Below are 22,831 nucleotides of genomic sequence, written 5' to 3' on the forward strand. Positions count from 1 at the left end.
TGTCGAGTGTGGTAGACCTCTACTTCTATAGTTTTGGTGTCTAATACAGAGATGGGATTCACTTACCTTCCTACTGGTTCGCAAATGTGAGTGCACGCGTGTGCTTTGCTCGCACACGCCATCTCTGCACATGTGCACGGCCTTCTGCGCATGCGCAGTGCTCACACATTACGTCCGGGTGGGTGGGTGGAGCTACGATAGTCGCCGCTACAGGTTCGTCCGATCTGGAGAGAACTTGCTGAATTCCACCATTAGTCTAGTGCTTGTTCTTGTGCTGCTATGATCAGTGCTTCAATGCTGTCTTTTAGTCCAACCCTTTCCAGCCACAAGTAGAATTTCCCAATGTCCACCACCTCAGCTATCTACCAATGGTTCATCCCATGAAGGGTCTTGTCTTGTCATGGCACTTATCTTGATCTTCCTCCCATGTCTGCTCCTGCGTCAAGCATTGTCTCAGCAACTCATCTTTGGGTGCTATCTTACGGATGTACTCCTAGATGCTCTAGATTTTGGGCAGTGGCTTTGACACTCATCAGATCCCATCCGCCCTCTCTCTGATTGATGTATAGTCTTTGGATGTTGGATTCGAGGTGGAAACCTCCATAAATTGTTAGGAGCTTCACCTATATTGATTTAGTTGAATGTTCTTTTCCATTCTTTCTTGAAAAAAATCCCATCCAAGTCATCCCAATAGCAAAATTAAAATGAAAAAAAATGTTATTTATGTCTGTAAGCTATTTCTAAAAAATATTTTAAGATAATCAGATGTTCATTTAATAGCCATCAGCTACCTTTTCCTGGAACCCTGCCAGGATTTAAAAGATTAAGCAGAAGCATACTGATGAGTATTTGGATGGAAGACCATGACAAAATATAATCTAAGAACTATAGGCTCAACTGGGAAAAAAAAAACTTTTTTTGAGAAAAAAGCAATGGCAAGTCACTTCTGTATTGTTGCTAACAACACAGAAGACATTACTGTCCACCAAATTGCCAGGAATCAAGTGTGATGTGAAGCATATTTTATTGATTTATTTAAAATAATCCTGTCTGATGAACATTTTGGAAAAGGCTTGCACATTAGCTTTGTTTGACTTTCAGAGTTTATTAACTTTAATAAAGATTGTATACGTTTTATTGGAATCACTTTGCTTTTGTCACGCCCTTCCTTCTTTTGGGGGTGGGGGTGGGGGGAACCACAGTTCACCACGGTGCTAGCCAGGATTATTACACGACTTTTAAGAATTTTTTTTTTTTCAAATTGCGATTTTCAAAGGTTCTTAGCCACCCTGACCAAATGTTGCCTCAAAAAGCGACATTTTTTTAAAAAAATAAACAGCAGCGGCATTCATAATAATAACGCCCATTTCTTGTTTTGTCTTTATTTTATTTTTTTGAGGTTGAGAGAAGCACGGTCCAATGAGAGCGCCTCCAACGATTGCAATGGCGCTTTCCGCGCGGCCACCGAACAGCGCCCGGACTTCGCGCGGGATAAAACCAAAGGCGGCGGCGGCGGCCGCCTCAACATTTTCCCCCTAGCGGCGAGCGCGCCAAACCGCGGCCGGCCCCGCGCCACCCGCGTGCCCTCTCGCGCTTTGTCTTGTCCGCTCGGCGGCCGCGGGGGGGAAAGAGAGGCGCGCGGGACTGGAAAGCAGCGCGAGCTCCTTTCAAGATGAGTTTGATGATGTAATCGCAAGTCAGTGAGCGATGAAATTCAACACCGAGCCGCGGTGGGGAGGATTTGCTTTGCTTTGGGGTTGGCTGCTCGCTCCGCTCCAAAGCCAGAGGCTCTCGCCTTTCAGTGCCGAATGCCTGCGCTATTGCCACTAAAGACGCTGCAAAGAGCAATCTGAAATCTCTTCGCCGCACCCCCCCCGCCTCACCTCGCCCCCCTTGTTAAGCCTTTAGTCTTCTGGAGGTGCTGCCTCTTCCCCAGTTCCGACGGCTCTTCCTTTGCTGCTGCCTTCCAGCGCCAAGGGCTCCTCGCTGAAGATCTCCCCAAGTCCCAATTGCAAGCAAGTCGAGCGCAGCAACTTTTGTAAACGAATAACCAAAACAAAGGCAATCTGCTCCAAACCACATACACACATACACGTGAACTCCCTCTCCCGTTCTGACCGCGCCGGAGTGTAAACTATGTGGAAGAAACGCTAAAGGGAAGCTGGGCAAAAGCCAAAAAGAAGCGACTCCCAGGTTCCGGAGGTCGTTTTCATGGACAGTACTTGAACCCTGAGAGGTCCGGGAGAGTTGGCTTCTGATTTCGGTTAGAACTTCGCTGCTCGGACAAATGCAGACAAATGCATTTAGGAGCTCAAAGGACAAGGAGTGGAAGCATCTCTCCCACGGCACAAACGTGAGTAGAAGAAAGGACACCGGAGGGAGGGGAGGCCGAAGCAGTCGGCGAGGGGGCGGCGGGTTGCTGCCTGAGGACCCCGTGCTGTCCCCGTCTTGTCAGTGTCTGGAGTATATGCGAACCTCTTGTCTATGGATGAGCCGCTTGGGGTTCAAAATCAAGGGGATAAATAAGGCAGTGGTCCATGGACATAGTTTTCTGGGAATAAGGACCACTGTATTCACAGCAGGTCTTTTGGAGTTTAAAGGATGGCGGTAGGCATAACATTGCCCCCCCCATCTGTGGTTATTTCATGATTAACATCATCATGATCACTATCATGATCACAGTGATGATGATGATGAAGATGATGTGCATCATGATCACCATCTTTTTGGTATCTATTTCCTAATAAGCTGACCCAGCTTTTCCCAATGCAGTGCCCTTTACAAGTGCTGGATGGCTGGCTTACAAAACTCATCCTCTCCAGTGAGTGGAGCACATCTGGAGGGCATCTGGTTGGGGAAAGCTGGGCTATCCTGTTCGTTGAGGTTTAAAACAATCATGTGGCGGAAAAGGAAGAGGAAAAAGTTGGCTGGCGGGTTTCCCAAATCCTGCATAAGATGGAAGAAGTCCCAGGCTGTAAATTAGGAGGTGTGCTTATCTACAGAGATAGGGTGAGGGAGAAGAGTGGGAGATAACTGGTTTTTTTAAAAAAATTAAAAGTGTTTGCATTTGTTTTTAATTTTTTTTTCAGTTTTGTTTTCCAGTGTGAGATGTTGAAAAATGTTGCTTTGATCTGGGTATTAACTATGGGGCAGATAGATAATTCATTTTAATAAATTATAATCCAGACCCCCAAAAAAGAACAAGTATCTTAGATTACATACCATATCTGTAGTTCTCAAGTGTATTCCTTTGATGGTTATTATCATTATCATTATTATCATCATTAGTAGTACCCGTAGTAGTAGTAGTACCAGTAGTAGTAGTAGTAGTAGTAGTAGTAGTAGTAGTAGGAGGAGGAGGAGGAGGAGGAGGGAAGAGGAACTTGTGTGTTTTATTCAGTGCTACTTAATCTAACGAGTCATGATGGAAAAGTCCTTCACTGTCAGCACCCTTATATGTTCACATAATTGTTCCTACCAAATATTCAAGCTCAGTAAAATCCAACATTATTTTTTGTGACTTTTCTTACTTTTGAATTTCTAGTAGGACAGTCTCCATTAAGTCAAAAACTGGTTCTTGTATTGTCGTCTAGTTAATAAAAGGTCTTCTGAGGTAAAGAAATAGGCTCTATCTTAGGCTGCATGTCTTAAGCTGCAGATTATTATGGACACCCTTAAGATCTATTGAAAATATTAATTCTTTGTAAGGTTTTTTTTTCTTCAAGAAATGAAACCTTTTGATTTTTAAGTAGATTTAACTGCATGCTAGAGAATGCTGCTTGCAAGACTTTGGTATGCACAAAATTTCCTTTCAGCTTGTCTAAAATAAACATTTTCATAGGTGATTTGTAAATATTAAATAGCCCCTAGGCATGAACATGGTCCCATAGCATTTATTTTCCCAACCTTGCAGCTCTGTTTGTGTAAGAAAGAAAACGTTTCCGAAGATTATTGTTTATAGATATGAAAGGCAAGAGGGAAATGAATTGGAACTTTCCCCCAAATTCACATTGTCTCTCCCACTTTACAGGTAGATGCTGTTTTCTGTGGTCAGGTTGCCAAATTATAACTATAGTTTTTCTCTCTAGTTCATCTTCAGTAATTATCTTTTTCTTCCCTGAAGCCAACAGAAGCAAAGAAGCATTTATAATTACTTGCAGCGGGTTGATATGTTGGCGTGATTTCAAGCATAAAACTCCAGGTGATTTTTTGGGGGAAGCAGTTTGATTTAGCCTAGGCTTTGCCTTTGTTTCTGTTTAGAAAAGGAACTGTTTCTATTGGCTAGCCAATTTTTTAATATAGTACAGCAGCCTTTTAGGCTTACGTTCTATAAGTAAATATTTTAGCATGCTAGGTAATCTTTCCATGGATAGGCGAAGCAGCAATGTGACTGTTCTGTCAAGAGCTATAAGCTGTAAGACTAATTTCTTTCCTTTGTACCTCTCTGGTTTGAATTAATCTGTATATGTCATAAGCGTGTCTTCTTTTAAGTTCTAGTTTTTATTGAGATACTAAACCTGTTTGTGCAGTGACATTTTAGTTGCAGGTGACTAACAATGTTTTGATCCAGGATAAAAGACACTTTGTATATTAATAAGCAGCGGTCAGGGAAAAGACAGAAATTCTCTCATTGTTACCTATTTTTTTCTGTCCTAACCTTTCCAAGATTGTTTGATTCAATGCTCATATCAGAAGAAGGAATTTGTTAAATTCAAGCATTTTGATATTTTTGACATTATCAATATGGAAATGTCATTACGTCCACTCCAGGTAGGGAAACAGATTCTCATTGGTCTCCATAGATGATAACTGCATGACAATCACAATATGATTGGTATAGTACCGTGATGCCGAACCTATGGCATGCGTGCCAGAGGTGGCACGCAGCACCCTCTCTGTGGGCACATGAGCCAATGCCCCAGTTCAGCTCTGCTGTGCATGTGTGCGCGCCTCCTGCTGGCCAGCTGGTCTTCAGGTCTCTGCTGCGGATGCTGGAGGGGCGGGGTGTGTGCGGGAGACACTCATGCATGTGTGTGTGCAGGGCATGTGCGGGGGCCGTGCATGCATTGCATTTTGGGGATTCGGACACTTTGGGCACTTGGTCCGGAAAAGATTAGCCATCACTGGTATAGTAGATATGGTCAGGTAAACTTCCTTATATTTAAAAACCACAAGAGAGGCAATTGTAGAACAAGTTAGCCAGAGATGATATATCTTCTAACTACGCATTTAGAAGTCCAGGAAAAGGGGTCTGGGAAGTTAGTGGACTTGGTGTGTGTGGAGAACCTGTGCTAATTAGGTTCTACTCTTGTGTGAGAAAGTTACACAAATATGAAATGCAAATATGTTGGGAAGGTTTTAATGCTTATTCAATGTGTGGTTGCTGTTTCTAAACTTTTCTAACATGATAATGTAAACCTTCATTTTCAGTACTGCTAGCCTGCTTTGACACTATCTCCCATACCAGAACTAGCTCAAGGGTATGAAAGAACTACTATTCCGTGGATAGAGACTGGGGAGACTAGCAATTAATTCATATAGGACCTCTTATAACAGTGCAACATTCTTTATCATATGGTTGCCTGAGGGGCATATATTGTAAGTTGTGACATATCCAGATTTTTCTACCTTGCCACTATGTTCTGATGTCTATCATTTGAAGCAACTGTCCTGTTCAGCCTAATGGTAAGACTGTTTTTGTCCTAAATGTTGGTTTTTGTTCAGTGGAAGTAATGATAAATTTAACCAGAAGATACAGTAGGTCTATCTCTGGTAAAATTTAATCAGGGATACTTTTTTTCCCTTCTCAAAAAGATATGCATGTATGAGTTGGATATCATATAGAAAATGATACTTCAATTAGGCACCAATGCATATGCCTAAGATCCATATATCATATGAGAAATTAGGCATTACGACTGAATGCGTACATTCCTGAAAGTTAGTCTGGCTAACACTGCCTCTTTGATGACAAAAATCATATGATTCATTCATTTCAAAGTCTAAAAGTCTATGTCATTTCAAAACATATGCTAAAAGCATGTAATACCATTTTTATTCTGCTCTGGAAAAAATACTCATATCGTATTAGCCTTTAACCATCAAAAAAGCAAGTCTGAAGTTCAGAAAGTATTCCATTATTGCCCAATAAGGGAAATGAAGGAATTATAGTATAGCATTTACAGCGCTAAGGTGTTTGGGATCCTTTGTTGGGTATGTTTGTATGTATTTGAATACTGTTGGTTAGATTCACCATCCTGCTTTCTGCCTTATCTATTTTATGTTGTATTTTTATTCTGTCTTATTTACACTGGGATCTGTCTGGGTTGGCTAGTGCCTAACTAACTAAATAAAACTATTGGATGTTTTGCTTATGGAAAATGATTTTCATTTGCTTAGCATCTGTTTTCTCTGATTATAAATATTCTAATTATGCCTTGTCACTATGATGATACAATAATGTAGATGTCAAGCCCTACACTTGCATATAAAATTGCTTGCTTCCACTAATTTCAGTGGAACTAATACACTAATACAAGCACATTTGTAATGTGCTTCATCTTTACTTCTTTTTCTATTAGTGAGTTAGTGAAAGAAACACTTGGGGACATTTTTATTTTCATTATTATCCATAAAGCAATGTAAATGAAAGCCCCACAATATATTTGCATCACAGCAATACCTAGTGATTTGTGTTATAGGTCACTTACAGAATTTTTATCTTCTATATCTTAGCTGTTGTAGCTCTTTTAAATTGTATGTAATTCAGAAACTGGAATTTGGAATGGATAACTATAAAGTTTTACATTATGTCTTAGAGCAGGAGTGAAGCAGTGTGTGAAAACAAATGCTAGTTTTTTTTCAATTTTAAATAGGAATTCTTCCCAAGGTTTGTTCCAATTATTCTTTGAATAGATTGCTACTCACTTGTCATGTGAGAGAGTATGTAAACATAGCCAACAGATGTTACAAGCATTAAGGTTGGAAGATTTACTTCAAACACTTGTCTACTCTTATCCCACAATCCTGGCAAAAAATGTTTACATAGTGTTTCCATGAATCCAGTGTAAACTGTAAGGCTAATTTTCTTCTGCAGAAAATCTCCCAGAGATCTTCCAGCCATGTAAAGCATTTGGTTTTTAAGAAATTCCTTGTCCACCTTTTCTTGCCATTATCTTGAGAAACATAGGATTTTCATTTTCCTTTAAGACAAAACATACATCTTGCATAGGACTTGCAAGATGAAGTTTGTATATTTTGTACAATATACTATTATTTTAAAATGCAATTTCTGTGCTTGGAACTTAAGAGAATTATTCTAGGGTAGATATGACCATCTGCTTACTTATCAAGTAGCTGTGGGTGGATTTACTTACCATTTATCTTTTCATACTGTTTCCTCATTCTCTTGGTAATGTCTTTGATAGTTTTCTGGCTAGTTTGAGGACTTGTAAATTGAGTCCAGATGAAGAAAAATATTTTGAAATGGGTGTAAAAAAGAATGAGGGAAAAGAAGTCATAAGCGTTTTTCAGAACTGCAAAATCAGTGCCAGAATGAAATGTAACTTTTGAGGTGACTATTGCTTTTTAGCTGCTACAAACAGTGTACCAATTCCTAGCATACTTTCAGTTATTTTCTGAAATAACTTGTAACTCCAAAGTGCTAGCCTTACATGTCTTGACATAGGGGGAAAGATTGTCTGAAAACTCTATGAAGATCTGCATGGGGAATGGTAAACTTATATTCTCATAAACATTTTGCTCCAGTATTTGTTTCTTGTGTTTTTATTTTTCAATTTTATATATACAAAGAGAAAGAAAAGCCTACAAAATCCTACATAATTCGTATAATAAGCAATGTTAGACTTCTTTATTAATATCTTGTCATATGATTCAGTGCTGCACTTTGAGCATACTTCTAATAATTGGCTGAACTTGTCAATGTCTTTCTGGAAGAAAGAGGAAAGAGCAGATTGTGAGTTCTGATCCCACCTTGGTCATGAAAGCCAGCTGACTTTGAACCAATCACTCTCTCTCAGCCCAATTCACCTCACAGGGGAAAAGAGGAGAAGGAAGGAGTATCAGATATGTTTGCCACCCTGAATTATTTATAAAAAATAATAAAGGAAGGATAAATAATCTTTTAAAAAAAGACATGCATGTGTTTAGTAATTATGGAACAATATCTTTGTTGAATTAATAGGCGGTTTACATCTCTATATGACATGTAGATGCCAAAATGATTTTCTGTTGACATTTATATATTACTCAGTTTGCTTCTGGAATTATTGTGAATAACAGACCTCAACCCCATTCACAGCTGGCCAGACTACATGCCAGACAGCAGCAAACACAGAAATGAAGGAGAAGTCAGGCAGGAATAAATAAAGAGAAATGACTCTTCCTCACATAGATACAAAGCGATACTGTAGCCCCTTCTGAACCATATGGGGGAAAAAAGGAAGAGCTATAGATACAGATCAGGAAACAGCCCAAGATTTTTTTCCAGTATTCAGAAGCTTCCAAATTAACTTGCTGGAACCCCCAGGAAGCAGGAAATTCAAGAATAATACAGACAATGGGAATAACTCAGGCAATTGTTATTTCTGAACAGATAGGAATGTTATATTAATTTTAATCTTCATTTTACTATTCTATTTGAGCCTCTCCAGTGGGTGTACTTTAGTGTTTATACATATCAGATTACATAAATAAATAAATCAGAGTAAATAATTTCTTCTTATTCTGTGACTTGGAATATTTGTATTCCACTTCTAGGCTCTTTACATTAAATTGCTCTGTAGCCATCTTGTGGTTTGCTTGGAGCACTGCACTTTACATAAGATTTGTTTCTTTTTAATCCACTTAGAAGGTACTGTTTTATTGAAGCAACTCTATATGTTTCTTCTTCCACAGGAAGGGGCTATGTTTGCATTTTAATAACAATTTATCTTTCACTTAAAAATGTATGATTTTTCTTTATCTCTTCTGTGATTGATTTATCTTCCATGGAAGGGCTGAAATTTGTTATAGTATAGCATTATAGGAAGTGCTCCTATAGAAGTTACTTTTTTGAAGTTTCTACCTTTTAATCACCAAAAAGGCAGAATAGGAGGTGAGAGCCTTATTTCTCTAATATAACAGGGTTAGAGGAAGGATACTGGCTGAGACACTCAGGGAAAATAAGAGATGGCAGGTAGAAAAACCAAATTGCTAAAGTAGGACACAGGGACAAGGAGTGAAAATCTAGATGACTTTTTGGATAGGAGTTTTGAGATTTATAACCATCTACCTTTTGGGATAAGTCAGTTTTCCTACAGAGAAACAACATGTATCCTAAAGGGGAACCCAGAATTTTTTTCTCTTTTGAGAAAGGCATCTAATTTGGGACAAGTAAGTAGGCAATTCTCTTCTTCCCCCTTTTCTCCTTATCTTTTTTTTTTTAACAGAGACTTCCATGCTCCCAAATTATATTCACTTCTTCAATAGGATAGCTAGATTTGTTTAAGGAGGAGTTTTTTTCTGTATTCTGTTGAAAAGCATGAAAACATGCTTTTTTTGTCCAAACAGTTGAAGGCATTTCATAGTGTCAGATTCTGACAGTATTGTACCTGAGACTGTGGAAGCCAGCACACAGTTTAATTATATTGGCTTTAATATATTAAGAATCTAAGCCTAGACAGAATGAAAAACTGGAACTAAAAAAGAAGAATGGAAGAATGGCATTCTACTGCCTTAAATGAATGTAACCGGAATTAAAGAGACCGAGGGAAGAAAGAAGGAACAGGCCTAACAATTAGAAAGAGGGAACTTAAAGAGTGGAAGGCCTTCACTTGCAACCAGTGGTGGGATTCAGCCGGTTCTCTCTGGATCGTGCGAACCAGTAGTGGCAACTGCGGGAGGCTCTGCCCACCCTCCTGGATGTAATGTGCAACTATTGCGCATGCGCAGAAGGCCGAACGTATGCGTAGAGGTGCCGCGTGCACTCACATTTGCGAACCAGTAGGAAAGGTAAGTGAATCCCACCTCTGCTTGGAACCAGTTCAAATTTTTTAGTAGTTCCTATGAAAATATACAAGTTTCCAAAGTACAAAGAGGACGACAATCCTTGTCCCACTTCTTGGGTAACTTGAAAAAGAATTAACATGACTACACAATAGGGGAAGAACAGTATATGGCAGCAAAGAGAGCACACATGGTTCTCTTAGGGACCAAGAACAAAGGAATAAGATTTATACATCAATTCTGAGCAAATCCATGAGGTGGAAGAGCAGGTACCTTTAGAAGCAAAGGAGGAATCCATGTGCCCTTCAAGTGGTTCTTTTACAATAGAACACCACAGAAATATATCCTCTGGGGAAAAGAGTTCTTGTAGGGGACAGTTGTCAGGAGCAAAACATAGGAGAGCAAGAGAAATATCTGAGCTTGTCCAGTATCTATAAAAAGGTAGAAGGCAACACACCCCAGCAAGCTCAAAACTGATGTGTCATATATATTTATCTGCAAGCCCCATAGAAAACTAATTGTGCTCAGCAAGTTTCACAGATGCATCTTCAACTTGTCATATGACTCCCAAATGGACACAAAAAGAGTAAGGCAAAATTTTCTGGATTGGATTGGCAGGAATATAACCAAATATATAAGTGACACAGTGGTTAGAATGCAGTACTGCAGGCTACTTCTGCTGACTGCTGGCTGCCAGCAGTTTGGCAGTTTGAGTCTCACCAGCTCAAGGTTGATTTAGCCTTCCGAGGTCGGTAAAATGAGGACCCAGATTGTTGGGGGCAATAGTCTGACTCTGTAAATCTTTTAGAGACGGCTGTAAAGTACTGTGAAGCGATGTATAAGTCTAAGTGCTATTGCTATCTTGTAACAATTGCCAGTGAATGAGGGACTACAAGGATGGATCCTTGTCTATCATGGAAAGTGCGCATGCCAATCCAGAGAATCATACCAATCCAGAGAATGGCAGTAGAAATTCTGAGACATACTCAACTCAAGACAATTTGTGGTAAATAGTAGATATTGATTCTTGTGTAATATGCCACTTGAGGGCCTGATGCTCTAAGCTATATTGACACTAAAGGTATATGTTAGGCTCTAATCAATCTTTTTCCTGGGATTGGTTGGCCATGGAGATCCTGATAGATGTAGCAACTACTTTCTGGTCAGTTAGAAATTGCGAGCATCTTACTTTAGTCATCTGCTATCAGCAAGCCATTGATTTAATGGAGACGTTCTGTGGAATTGTGTTACGATTAAAACATTTATATGAGAATACTCCAACAATTGCAACTTGGTATTATCATCTAGTTTGGGGTTTCCTTCTTTTGAACTTGTGTAGAGTAGAGATATCTGCTGCAACTCATCTGTTATCACTGAGTGGGAGAACATAGAGGTAAACATCTTTGTAGGGCATCTACAGAACACCCTGAGAAAGATAGAGTACTCAATACAATTAAGTACTTTGAAACTGAACAGGAAGTCTGATATAATTTGCATGACAGAGAACACACCTTTGAGCCAGGAGATCAGATATTTGTCCTCAGACTAGTGTCCATCGACTGGACTTAAACAGCCATGAAGGGTCCTTATCTATTAAAGAAAAGGTGGGGCAGTTGAACGGTGACATGAAGTTTTCAAGAACAAGGTTGAAACCTAGATTGTAGCATGTGAAAATATTCAGGCTTGTCACAGGAAGTCAGTGTTGTTTAATATCACTGTGGACAATAAGGGAATTCCAAATTATATCTGCTTGGGAATTTGCCAGAGGAGAAAAATTGTGTGGGATCCTCCCTGATACTAAAACAAAAGGACAGTGCTTGGCTGTTATGTCAGACCTATGCTGACCTCTTCATAGCATAGCCAGAGCATTTTAATCTGGCCTGAACCCCAAGATGGAGGGAGAAATATGCTTCTGTATGGATTATAGGAAACTAAATAAGAAAACAGTGATAAATTCAAACTGCATGGTACGCTGAACTATAACCTAAGCAATCATTTTAAAGAAATGTGTAAAGTGAACATAGCCCTTTTAGCTCAGATTTTATATAAATATGGAAAAATTGGCTAATTAAATATTATGGGTTTGTATTTTGTATTATGATAACCAAAGTGTTCGTTTTAAAATCCTTATCCAACTTGAGATGATGTTATCTAAAACATTGTCTTTTTCCATCTCAGCCTGCCAGTCAACTGAGATTGTCTGAGCTTCCATCCACATGACATTTTATGTAGTGGCTCCCAACTATCTGTCCATTTTTCCATTTACGATGCTATTAAAAGATAACATTTTAATTTTTTTAAAAAAATCATGAAATAATACTAATCACATACAATATCAGACAACAAGTGCTGCTTCTGTGAAGAAGTTTAAGAAAGAGTGAATCACCTGGATAGCTGCTGCAAGAAGATTGCACAGACTGACTGTAAACAATGGGATGATAAAGTAGCAACAAAAGTGCATTGGAAGATCTGCAAGAAATATTATTTGCGTGCAAAGGAGAACTGGTGGGACGATAAAATAGAGAAAATCATAGAAAATTAAAAAGCTAAATTGCTCTAGGACTTTAAAATTCAAACAGACAGGCATCTGCCACATAACACCCTGGACTTAACAATTGTGGACAAGAACAACAAAGAAAGTCTGGTTAGTGGAAGAGGCAATACCTGGAGACAGCAGAATAGAAAGAACTGGAAAAGATAACAAAATACAAAGACCTGCAAATAGAAATTGAACGACCATGGCAAAAGAAAGCAAATGTTGTACCAGTAGGGAGCCTGAGTGGCGTAGGAGGCTAATGCCTCCTATTAAGGCAGCATTTAACATCCAGCTGCCTGCAATTACTGCGAGTTCAATTCTCACCAGGCTCAAGGTCGACTCAGCCTTCCATCCTTTCTAAGGTGGGTAAAATGAGGACCCGGTTTGTGGGGGCAATAAGCTGACTTTGTATAAAATATACAAAAGTATGAAGGCTATTGCTTAGCACATTGTAAGCCGCCCTGAGTCTCCGGAGAAGGGCGGCATATAAAAATAAATAAATAAAAAAAAATAGTAATAGATGCCTTAAGTACAATCCCAAACATCTGAGCAACACTTGAACGCCATCGGCATTGACAAATTCATCATCAGTCAATTGCAAGACAGCTTTATTCGGAACATATTGAATTCTGCAACAATACCTCTAATACCATCAAACATCCACATTTGCCTATCCCGGTTCCTTGGGAAGGAATCCATTAATGGATAAAATGCCAAATCCAGTCTGAACATCTGGCTGTCTGTGCAACGAAAAATAATATATATTCTTGCTGGCATTTAAATATTCCCTTTCATTTTTTTTTTCTATATTCTCTAAAATCCCCCTTGCTTAGATGAAAAGTATGACTTTTACTTGTATTCTTTAAAAATTTTCCTCTTTCTCTGATGTTATTAGTTGGATATGTTTAAGTTTGTTTATATGTAGACAGCATAAGATTTTCTTCTCGGTGCATAAGATATTGGAGTTCTCTCTGTGTGTAGCAAGAAATGTACCAATGGTTCAATTTTGAAAGTATCAGATGTTTACAAAAGCTTGTGGTCATTGCCACAATTCAGAATGATAATATTTATATACCTACAGTCAGGGGTGGTTCTACTTACCTTTACTACCGGTTCGTAACAGGATCGCGCGTGCGTGCCTTGCACAGAAGCTTCTGCGCATGCGCAGATCGCCGATGATGACATCCGGGGCAGGGGCGGGGCTTCCTGCCAGTTTTACTACCGGTTCTTGCGAACCAGTCCGAACTGGGGGCAACCCATCACTGCCTACAGTATATGAACAGAAAACTAAGCAACCATATTCTCTTAGTGAGACACTACAACTGCCTGCTAGATCCACAATATGCCTATAGAAAATTGGCATTAAGGATCACTGTTCCTATGTTCTTGTCTGCAACAAGCCTTCAGATGAAGCATTTGGGCATGGGTTGGATTAGTTTAGGATTAACGTGGATATTTTCTGTCCTGTTGGATTCCATGAATACAGTTGTTTTTTTAAAAAAAGGAAGAAAAAAAGAATAAAATCTATGCATTTCTTGCTACTTTTACTATTAGATCCAGCATTGTTTTGATGTATTAACAAATACACTGCAGATTTTCCTCTGCAATTTACATAGGTTTGGTCTTTTTTGTTGTTGTTGTTTTATTCCTGGATACAAAGGAATTAAGAGTATGGTAGCCTGCAAAAATGCCCATTGGCAGAAAAGGATTTATTTCTTTTTGACTCTGCAGGTAAAGGATTGTGCTCCTAATACCCATCCACTGATAAATGTAAAAACTACTACACATTCCAGACTTGTTTTAATCATAGCTGAATATTATATCTGCTCTAGCATGACAGTAGTTAATGCTAACCAGATTCATTTATAACCAGTGTTTGCAGATCCACTTCACATCTGCTTTCAAGCTATAGTGATGAGGTCAATTCTGAGATTAAGTATAGTCTACCATTATCTCTTGTTTAAACTTTTTTTCAAGTCAGAGTGCTTAGCTACTGTATCATTTCTTGTGGGGGATGTTCAGGTAAACATGTAAAATAAAAATGAAGTAGTTATAGGTAGATGTATTTTGATAGTGAGGATATCAATGAGATGTAATTTCTTCACTGGCATCAAGAAATTGTCAAATTTATCCCTAGCCATGAATTGTAACCATGCACCCTGTTTCTAGGGACATTTAACTGCAAGAAACTAGGATACTTAGAGCATTAGATTTTAAGGGATAAATGCGTGGAAACATCTGGGAGATGCCAGTCTACTCATAATAAGTACTTGCTGTATTAGACCAATGCCTTGTCTAGCAAAGCATTCTTCCTAGAGGGGCCAGCTAACAAGTTCTGGAGGAAAAATGAAATACATCGGGAGAAAGAAAATATACTTTTGGACTGTTACTGGAAATCTGGACTATCACCCATCAAGTGACAGGTGAACATCTAATGAATCAAGATGTTGACTATAATGTATAGTATCTAATAGATTCAAAGGGTTATCTGATATGGTGACATATTTTAAAGATGGCCATTTATCCCTAGTAATGCAATACAGTAGGGGTGTCAAACTTGATTTCATTGAGGGCCGCATCCGGGTTGTGTTTGGCTGGGGTGTGCGTGGCCAGATTGAGTGTGGCCAGTTCAACATCACTTATGTCAGGGGCGCCTGTGGTGGCGAAAATGGAGCTTGGGAGTGCCATCCTCAGCCTTTGTGAGCTCCATTTTTGGCTGTGATGGCCTCCTACAACCCTCTGCCAGCAAAAACGGAGCTTGAGAGGGCCGCATGCAGCCCTCCCGAGCTCCGTTTTCACTGGCAGAGGCACTGCAGGCCGGTCTTCCACTGTTTCCAGGGAGGCCCTGCAGGCCAGATCTAAGATGGCCCCCGGGCCTTGAGTTTGACAGCAATACAGTATTGAACTATACTATATACACTACACTACACTACACTACACTACACTACACTACACTACACCATTAAAAATTTTTTTACAATCCTATAATTCCTTAATTCGGGGTAGAGTTGGGTACCTTCTTGATTCCTACTTAGAATTTATAGCAGATATTTTCTCTTTGCGCCCTGATAGAGCAACATCTACTGCTGTCTAGGATTGAACTCTCAACCTTCCGAGTGGGAGGCAAATATCTTCACCACTAGGCCACCATGCCTATTGTCAGCCCTGGAACCATTTTCCCCCTTGGCACTTCAGGGCTGCCACAGTGAAGAAAGTCGAGCTGTGGGAATGGGAGTGGGGAGGAAGAGATAGCTGGGGGATTGTAGCCATAATAAAATTCTTTATCCTGAGAACCAAGAATTTTCCCACTAGGTGCACAGAGGTGGGGTCTAGGATTGAGTCACCCTTGGACTGTGACCTGATTGGACCATGTGATGGACTGCATGGGCAGGGGAGGGAAAACTCTACTTTTAGTTAGGGGGAAACCTGAGGGGGACTCGGAATTGGGTTTCCCTAGATGTGCCAATATGACGTGTCTAATAAATCTATACTTTGAAGAACGTGCCTGCCTTGGAGTTTTGATTCCGTTGGGTTTTTTACTTGGAACCCTGACATCTTTTATATTGTGTTGTGTTGTGTTGTGTTGTGTTGTGTTGTGTTGTGTTGTGTTGTATATATATTTTTGTGTGTGTGTCAAGTCTAATGAAATTTTTGTTTTTTATAGGAAGGCCCTTCTCCTTCTTACACTATGTATAGCTGTGGGTTGTGTGCAAAGACAGCAAGAAGGTAAGAAACATTTCTTGCAGAACATTTTGAATGATCTATTAAGAGAAGGTTATAGTTTTGATTTTGTTAGTATTACCTTGAAATGTTTTTGAATGACCATTTATCCAAATACCGGAGTTGAAATGGATGCAGAAGTTGAAAGAAACCAGTTTAGAAATGTTGACCTTTTTGAGATTACTCACAATTGCTTCCTATGGAATTACATATTTAGGGAAAAACTGTAAAAAAAATAAGTCTTGTATTACTTACTTCGATTTTCCAAATGTGAGTGCTTGGTGACACATAATAAAAATTGATTTTTTGGAAACTTTCCAGGATAACTGTGTACTTTTGGAGACTTTCCAAGATAACCATGCATGCTTATTAAACACTTATTCAGAATTTCATTTTTAAGGCCCATCAAAAGCAAAAAAGTTCTATTTTTAAAAATTTACTTCCTTTTATTACATTTTAATGTGCTGAAGATAGTTGAAAAACATGTTTATGTTGTTACTGTTTGTATTTAGACTACTGAGAAATGGATAGATGCTTACTCTGGGAAGTTAAATTGGGAACATAGCAATTATAGGCTCCATTATATCCATTTTATGACCTATGTGTCTGGGCTCTTCCATTTCATTCCTCTTGCCAATGTTGGAAAACGTTTCAGATGGAATCTTTATTTATTTTATTAATTTAAGTAATTTATATGATTGGTCTCCTCTTAACAGTGGCTGTGGGTAATATACAGCAGTGAATTTTTTGGGAAGTCTTGGAGCTACAGTGTCTGATTTCCCTCTTGTGAAGTTCATGATCTCAGCTTGCTCTTCGTGGGGAACAAGATATGATATCTTAATATATTTTCATCCCAGTTATGGATAGAAACATTTAGTTTAGGAGTTGAAAGGACTTTACTTTTCCAAGCCATTTTCTTCTCCTTCAGAACTTAAAAAACAGAACAAATACTTCTCAGAGTTAATTATAGAAAATTTAAGACTTGTAAAGAAATTTATGACATTCTGAAACACTTTGGATGTCAATTTACTTATAAATAGAAATTATTCTTGCATCATTTTTTTTACTATTATGCAGAACATAATTTTTTGTTGTCATCCAATGAACAAATGTAGGTTTCATAGGTTTGTAATACTTATTTATTTAAAATATATATCCATTCATGTAATATGTTTTTATTAATCTTGCTCTTTTCTCCAAGAAGCCCAAAGAAATGTTTATGTGGCATTTTCTTCTATCTTACTGTAGAAGAAAGAGTGGCAACACCTGGGGGTGGAGTTAAAACAGGGATCAGCCTAGAATCTCAAGCAGGCTAAGTTGAACCCCCCTTGAATTCCACGAACCCTTATCTAACTCCAAGCAGGTGCTAATCACTAGTTGAGAAAATTCCTGTGTGCAGGCTGTTTAGCAATAAATGAGTTTAATTGGACCTTCAGGTGTGGATTTGATCTTTTGCACCTGACACTTGCTTTCCAACAATCCTGCAAAGTGAGTTAGGTTGAGAGATTAGTAAATTCACATACTGTGCTAAAGTATCATGTATTTTGTTTTGGATGAGCATAATTTAATAGGTGCAAAATGTACTAAATGAGCTTCATTTTCAGGCCTACTGATTTTGGAGTCAACTGGATCCTCTTCTAAGGATTTTCTTCATAGTTGTGGGTCATGAATATACTCAGAAGATTTATCTGGCCTCCAAAGGGCTGTTTTTTGATTTGGGTATAAACAATTAATTTGTTTAGTTAAGAAAAAAAGTTGGAGCTGTGTTGCTTACTTTATGCTTGTAGTGGAACTCTTGTTTAAGAAGCCTAAATGCAAAGCCCAAATATAGGTCTAGTTCAATAGTTTATTGGAGCCTTTCTGTTATATATTTACTCTTTCAGCATTAGATGTATATATGATAAATTCAAACAGCTATTGCTTACCCCAAGCTTTGAGATGAGATCATCTAAAGACATGTATTGTCTGACTTGTATGTCAATATCAGCTTCTCTTCAGCTTCTTAGAACAGAAACTTACTTAAAATATAGAATAAATTGAAGGCATGTGGTATCTACAGGGGAAAAAAAAGTTTGTTGGCTTTTCTAACTATGCTTCCTTGGCAATGGTGTGTCAGAAGGATAAAACACAGCACAGTTACCCTTATCCCCCACACTGTAAGAAAATGATTAATGAAGTTGCAAGCAAACAGGGAAGAAAGCATTAGTCTTCTGAAGTTGAAACAAGTCATTTTCAAGACGACAAACCATAAATATTTGTTGCAAATCTCCTTTTGAGTTTTTTTTTTGTTCTTTTTAATGTACAGAGTAAATGAAGTCAGATGCCAACATCTGTGCAGAGAAAAGAAAAAGAATAGATCCTTAATGGATTTATTTTTTAAAAAAAGTCAAAGCACCTGGACTGGATTATATTTCTAAAAGCATCTATTTTTTAAAGCATCTTCTAAGAGAATTATTATAGAGAGCCGATTTGATGCAGTGGTTTAGGCACCAGACTGGAAACTGGGAGATCGTGAATTCTAGTCCTGCCTTAGGCACAAAGCCAACTGTGTTACCTTAGGCCAGTCACTTTCCGTCAGCCTTAGGAAGTGGGTGATAAATAAACCAGTTTTGAAATCTTGCCAATGAAACCATTGATACTTAAGTCCAGGCAGTTGCCAGGAGTCAACTTTGACTCAATAGCACAAAAACAAACAAAACAAAAACAAAAACAAAACAAAAACAGTATTATATTTAGAGAGGAAATTTTAAGAAGGCATGAATGTGTAGTTATAACTTTCTAGCTGTAAATTTAGGTTGTGAAAGCTGGTTAAAAAGAAGTTGCTAAGCTTCCACAGAATTCTAGTGTTACAGGTTAATTTATTTACTACTACCATACTAATAAAAAAAACAACCCAAGATAACCTCCTTGTCTAACCCACATTCCATTTTTTTCAGAGCACTGAGTAAAATAAAGTATGAAAATGCTTATTTTTCCAGTCAGAAATTCCCTATCTAGTGATTTTTCCTCAAACTCTGAAAATCCTGTGAGAGATTCCTTTCTTTTTTGCATTCAATCATGTCCAATTCTTAAACATTGTCTGGGAAGGTCCCTGCAATTTGGCAAGGTTTTTCAGAAGCATTTTGGCGTAGTCTCCTTCCTAGGGCAAAGGGAAAGTAACAAGCACAAGGTCACTTCAACAGGCTTTGTGTCTAAGACAGGGCTAGAATTTACAGTCTCCTGGTTTCTGGCCTAATGGCTTAACATCGAATTGGCTTTCTATGAGAAATATAAGCCCCCTCTGAAAAATAGGAAGCTAAAACATTGTGTTTGTTAGATTCCAGGATTTTTTTTTTTCAATAAGAGAAAAATGACGCTTTGAATTACAGCATAACCAGTTCTGTGCAATTTTCACAAATTAAGACTTGAATAAATTTATTTTATGCCTAAACATCCCAAGGAATTGGAAAATAGATAATGCCATCTCCCCATTCAAATGATATGTCTTTCAGTGCCTCTGAATACAATATGCTGGCTCTTTGTCAATGGTAAAATACACCCCTAAGTATTATTTAACAGCCTCTTAATAGCAAAGCATGTAACCAATTTTAAAAAAGGGTAATACGTGATTATATATTCAGTGACAATTCCAAAAGTGTAAGGGTTTTGTGTGAATGTATATGTGTAAGTCTGTTTATACACACGATAGAAAAGGAGACAAAAATGTGCCAGTACTTAACATTTGCTAGTAATACTTTGGGTAAACAGAAAAGTCAAATTCAGAAATTAGGCTGATTTTTTTGAAAAGTCTGTGGAAATCCTTCTGTTTACTCAGTTTTGGCTTTTGCTTTAACTTGTATTAATGCTGATGAATAATTGATTTTTCATAATTTTAGTCTAATATGCTAAAATGGTATGTTCTGAGGTTCCTGGCCTGAGCCCAAGAAGTAATTTTGCAAATTAGTTTTGAGGGTAAATTGTTGATTGATCCTATGAATTATTATTAAACTACCATAACTCATAGGATTGGATGCTAGGCATTAATGTGGTTTTAATAAGTAGCTTTGCATAATTTCTGGGACTTCTTCACAGCCTCCCTATCCTATGTAAGTTTTAATGTATCAGAACAAACCAGGCATGAAAATAGCAGTTCCATTCATTGGAACTGAATAATTCAGTGTTTCTCAACCTTTGCAAGTTTAAAATGGGCTGTCTTGGAACTCAGGAAGTCTGGGAGTTGAAGTCCACCCATCTTAAACTTGCAAAGGTTGAGAATAATTACTGAAGTAATTATTCATTCCCTAAAATTAAAGTAATTATTCATTCCCTAAAAAGTTGTTTGGAGGGTACTTTAAAGTTAAGAATGAGTTAGGCAAAAATGATATCTCTGTTTTTTTTTCTTCCTGTAAAAAGTTCACTGTAAAAGTACTCTTTCTTTTTACCTTGATGGGGCTCTGTGATTAGAAAAAAAAATCTGTGTGGTGAAAAGACTGCTGAAGAAAAAAAGATGTGGATAAGAAAGAGTTCAACTTCCTTTCCCTGCTCATTTTGTACTTTAAAAAATTGACTACTTCCTTTTAAGATTGTGTAATGTATTAAGTGTCAGGGTTCCAAATAACACCCCCAACAAAAGAAGACTCCAAGGCTAGAAGTTCCTCAAAGTTTCATTTCATTAGAGATGTCATATTGGCATATCTGGGAAAACCCGAATCTGAAAGCTTCCCAGTTTTTCCCGCCCAAAAGAAAGTCCAAGTCCCTTCCCCTTGAACCCACATGTCCATCACACGGTCCAATCAATGCACTGTCCCAACTGGAGATGCCTCCCAGTCACACCACTCCAGGTGTGAGGCAGAATGTCCTTGTCTCTCAGAGAAAAGAATGTTATTATGGCTAGATATCTTCCCAACTCCATACAATCCCCCCTCCCAGTTTCCCACAGCACTAAATGTGGCAGCCCTGAAGATCCAAAGAAAAGATGGCTTCCAGGGCTGACATTCAACTTCTGTTGTCATCCCATATGAAAGGAGGGAGACATCTGAGATTTTTGGTGATGGGCACTTTCCTGTCACAGTATTTCCACTTCCGGATCCCTCCATAACATTGTCAAGTCAAGCTGATATCTGAACGTAGAGTGGAAGGGGGGAAAACATACACCTTGGAATGCAGGTTGTGATAAAGGGTTCCTAACAATGAGGGGTAGAAATGGGATGATCAGACAACTACCAATAGAGGAGCAGACCACTTGGAAGCAGATCTGAGGCTTTTCAAGGGCAATATATATATATATATATATATATATATATATATATATATATATATATATATATATATATATTTATAATTATTTTGTATAGGCACTGATTTTGAACTTCAAAGCTGGTATTAGATCTACTGTAACAGTCCCAGGACAGCTGATATCATGAAAAGGGACATATTCAGAGCTACCACAAAGATCCACTGGTTATGCCTAAATCCTGTAGTTTAGCAACATTCCTCTGCTATATGAGGCATGACAACATAGCTTATTTTTCCTTTTGAGTTAGGTGAGAGAGGAATCATCACCTCCTTTTGTTTTTATAATATGCAGTTCTTTTTCCTTTTCATTACAAGCTCAGTATGTCTCACATACATTGAATCTTACATTTGCTTAGTCTAATTGTTTGGAGTAGAAGGAAAAATTTACATTTTATTTTCATTTGATAAGTATAGAGTGTATTCAATCTTTGACATTAAATCATTTGTATTTAATTTTTTGACACCTATGTATTTAGAATTTGTGCCTGTTATACTTTTTAGTTTTAAATGTAGATGCATCACAAAGGAAAAGTACTTTGCTTGGCGTTGGATTTAATTAACTTTTCAATAACTGAAAATCACAAAGTTTGAATTTTATTTAGTTTGCTTTGGAGAGATAGACAAATCTATTTTTCTGGAAACATCTTAAATTTGCTACTGGTATAAAGAAACATACATCAATATTGATTTTGTATAGAATCCTTAAAACTTCAAAATATAAAATATACATATTCACTTTTCACACAATCAGACACTTTCCTAAGGTTTATGGTTAGCAATGTTAAAATCTGTCAAAATCATTGTTGGTTACTATTTGTTCAAATTTAATCTTATATTATCAATTTACTACCTAAATTCCTATTTACCAAATATAGATTTTATCAATAAGGAAGTTTGATAAAAATATAGGTAGAAAACTAGCAACTTTGACAAAATTTGTGGAAATGAATGGGCTAAGTTATCCCATTTAAAAAGTTAAAAATTAGAGAAAAAAAAATCAATGTAAAGCTTGTGGGGAAGAAAATCGAATGGTTTGTTGCTTCTGCTGAAGTAAACTCCAATTTATAAAACCTTATGGCTTAATATTGATTCATCTTTGTTTTTGCTGTAGCAGGCTTAACACAGCCTTTCTTCTGGCAGTCATTAGGGGAATTATTATCCTCATCTAAAGGTCATAGTCATGGTCAGCCATTTGGAAATAACATTATAGTGGGATGCAAGCCCATGTAAGAGCCTATTATCTCATTTTCTAAAGTTATGTCATACATAACTGACGAGTGTTTATACTAGTATTTG

At 37.9% G+C, this 22,831-nt stretch overlaps 1 protein-coding gene across 1 annotated transcript in view; it reads left to right on the top strand.

Moving 5' to 3' along the window:
• The first annotated feature begins 2,297 nt into the window (after window positions 1-2,297).
• The window catches only part of COL24A1 (collagen type XXIV alpha 1 chain), a 151,672-nt gene continuing 131,138 nt past the window's right edge, over window positions 2,298-22,831 (top strand). The window contains exons 1-2 of the mRNA XM_070939413.1: window positions 2,298-2,353; window positions 16,206-16,267. Coding sequence (XP_070795514.1) covers window positions 2,298-2,353; window positions 16,206-16,267 — 118 coding nt within the window. The remainder of the gene's footprint in view (window positions 2,354-16,205; window positions 16,268-22,831) is intronic.

This window comes from Pituophis catenifer, unplaced genomic scaffold (assembly GCF_029215685.1).
Source record: "Pituophis catenifer annectens isolate HBS135680 unplaced genomic scaffold, rPitCat1.0.hap2 SCAF_3, whole genome shotgun sequence".
Lineage (NCBI taxonomy): Eukaryota > Metazoa > Chordata > Lepidosauria > Squamata > Colubridae > Pituophis > Pituophis catenifer.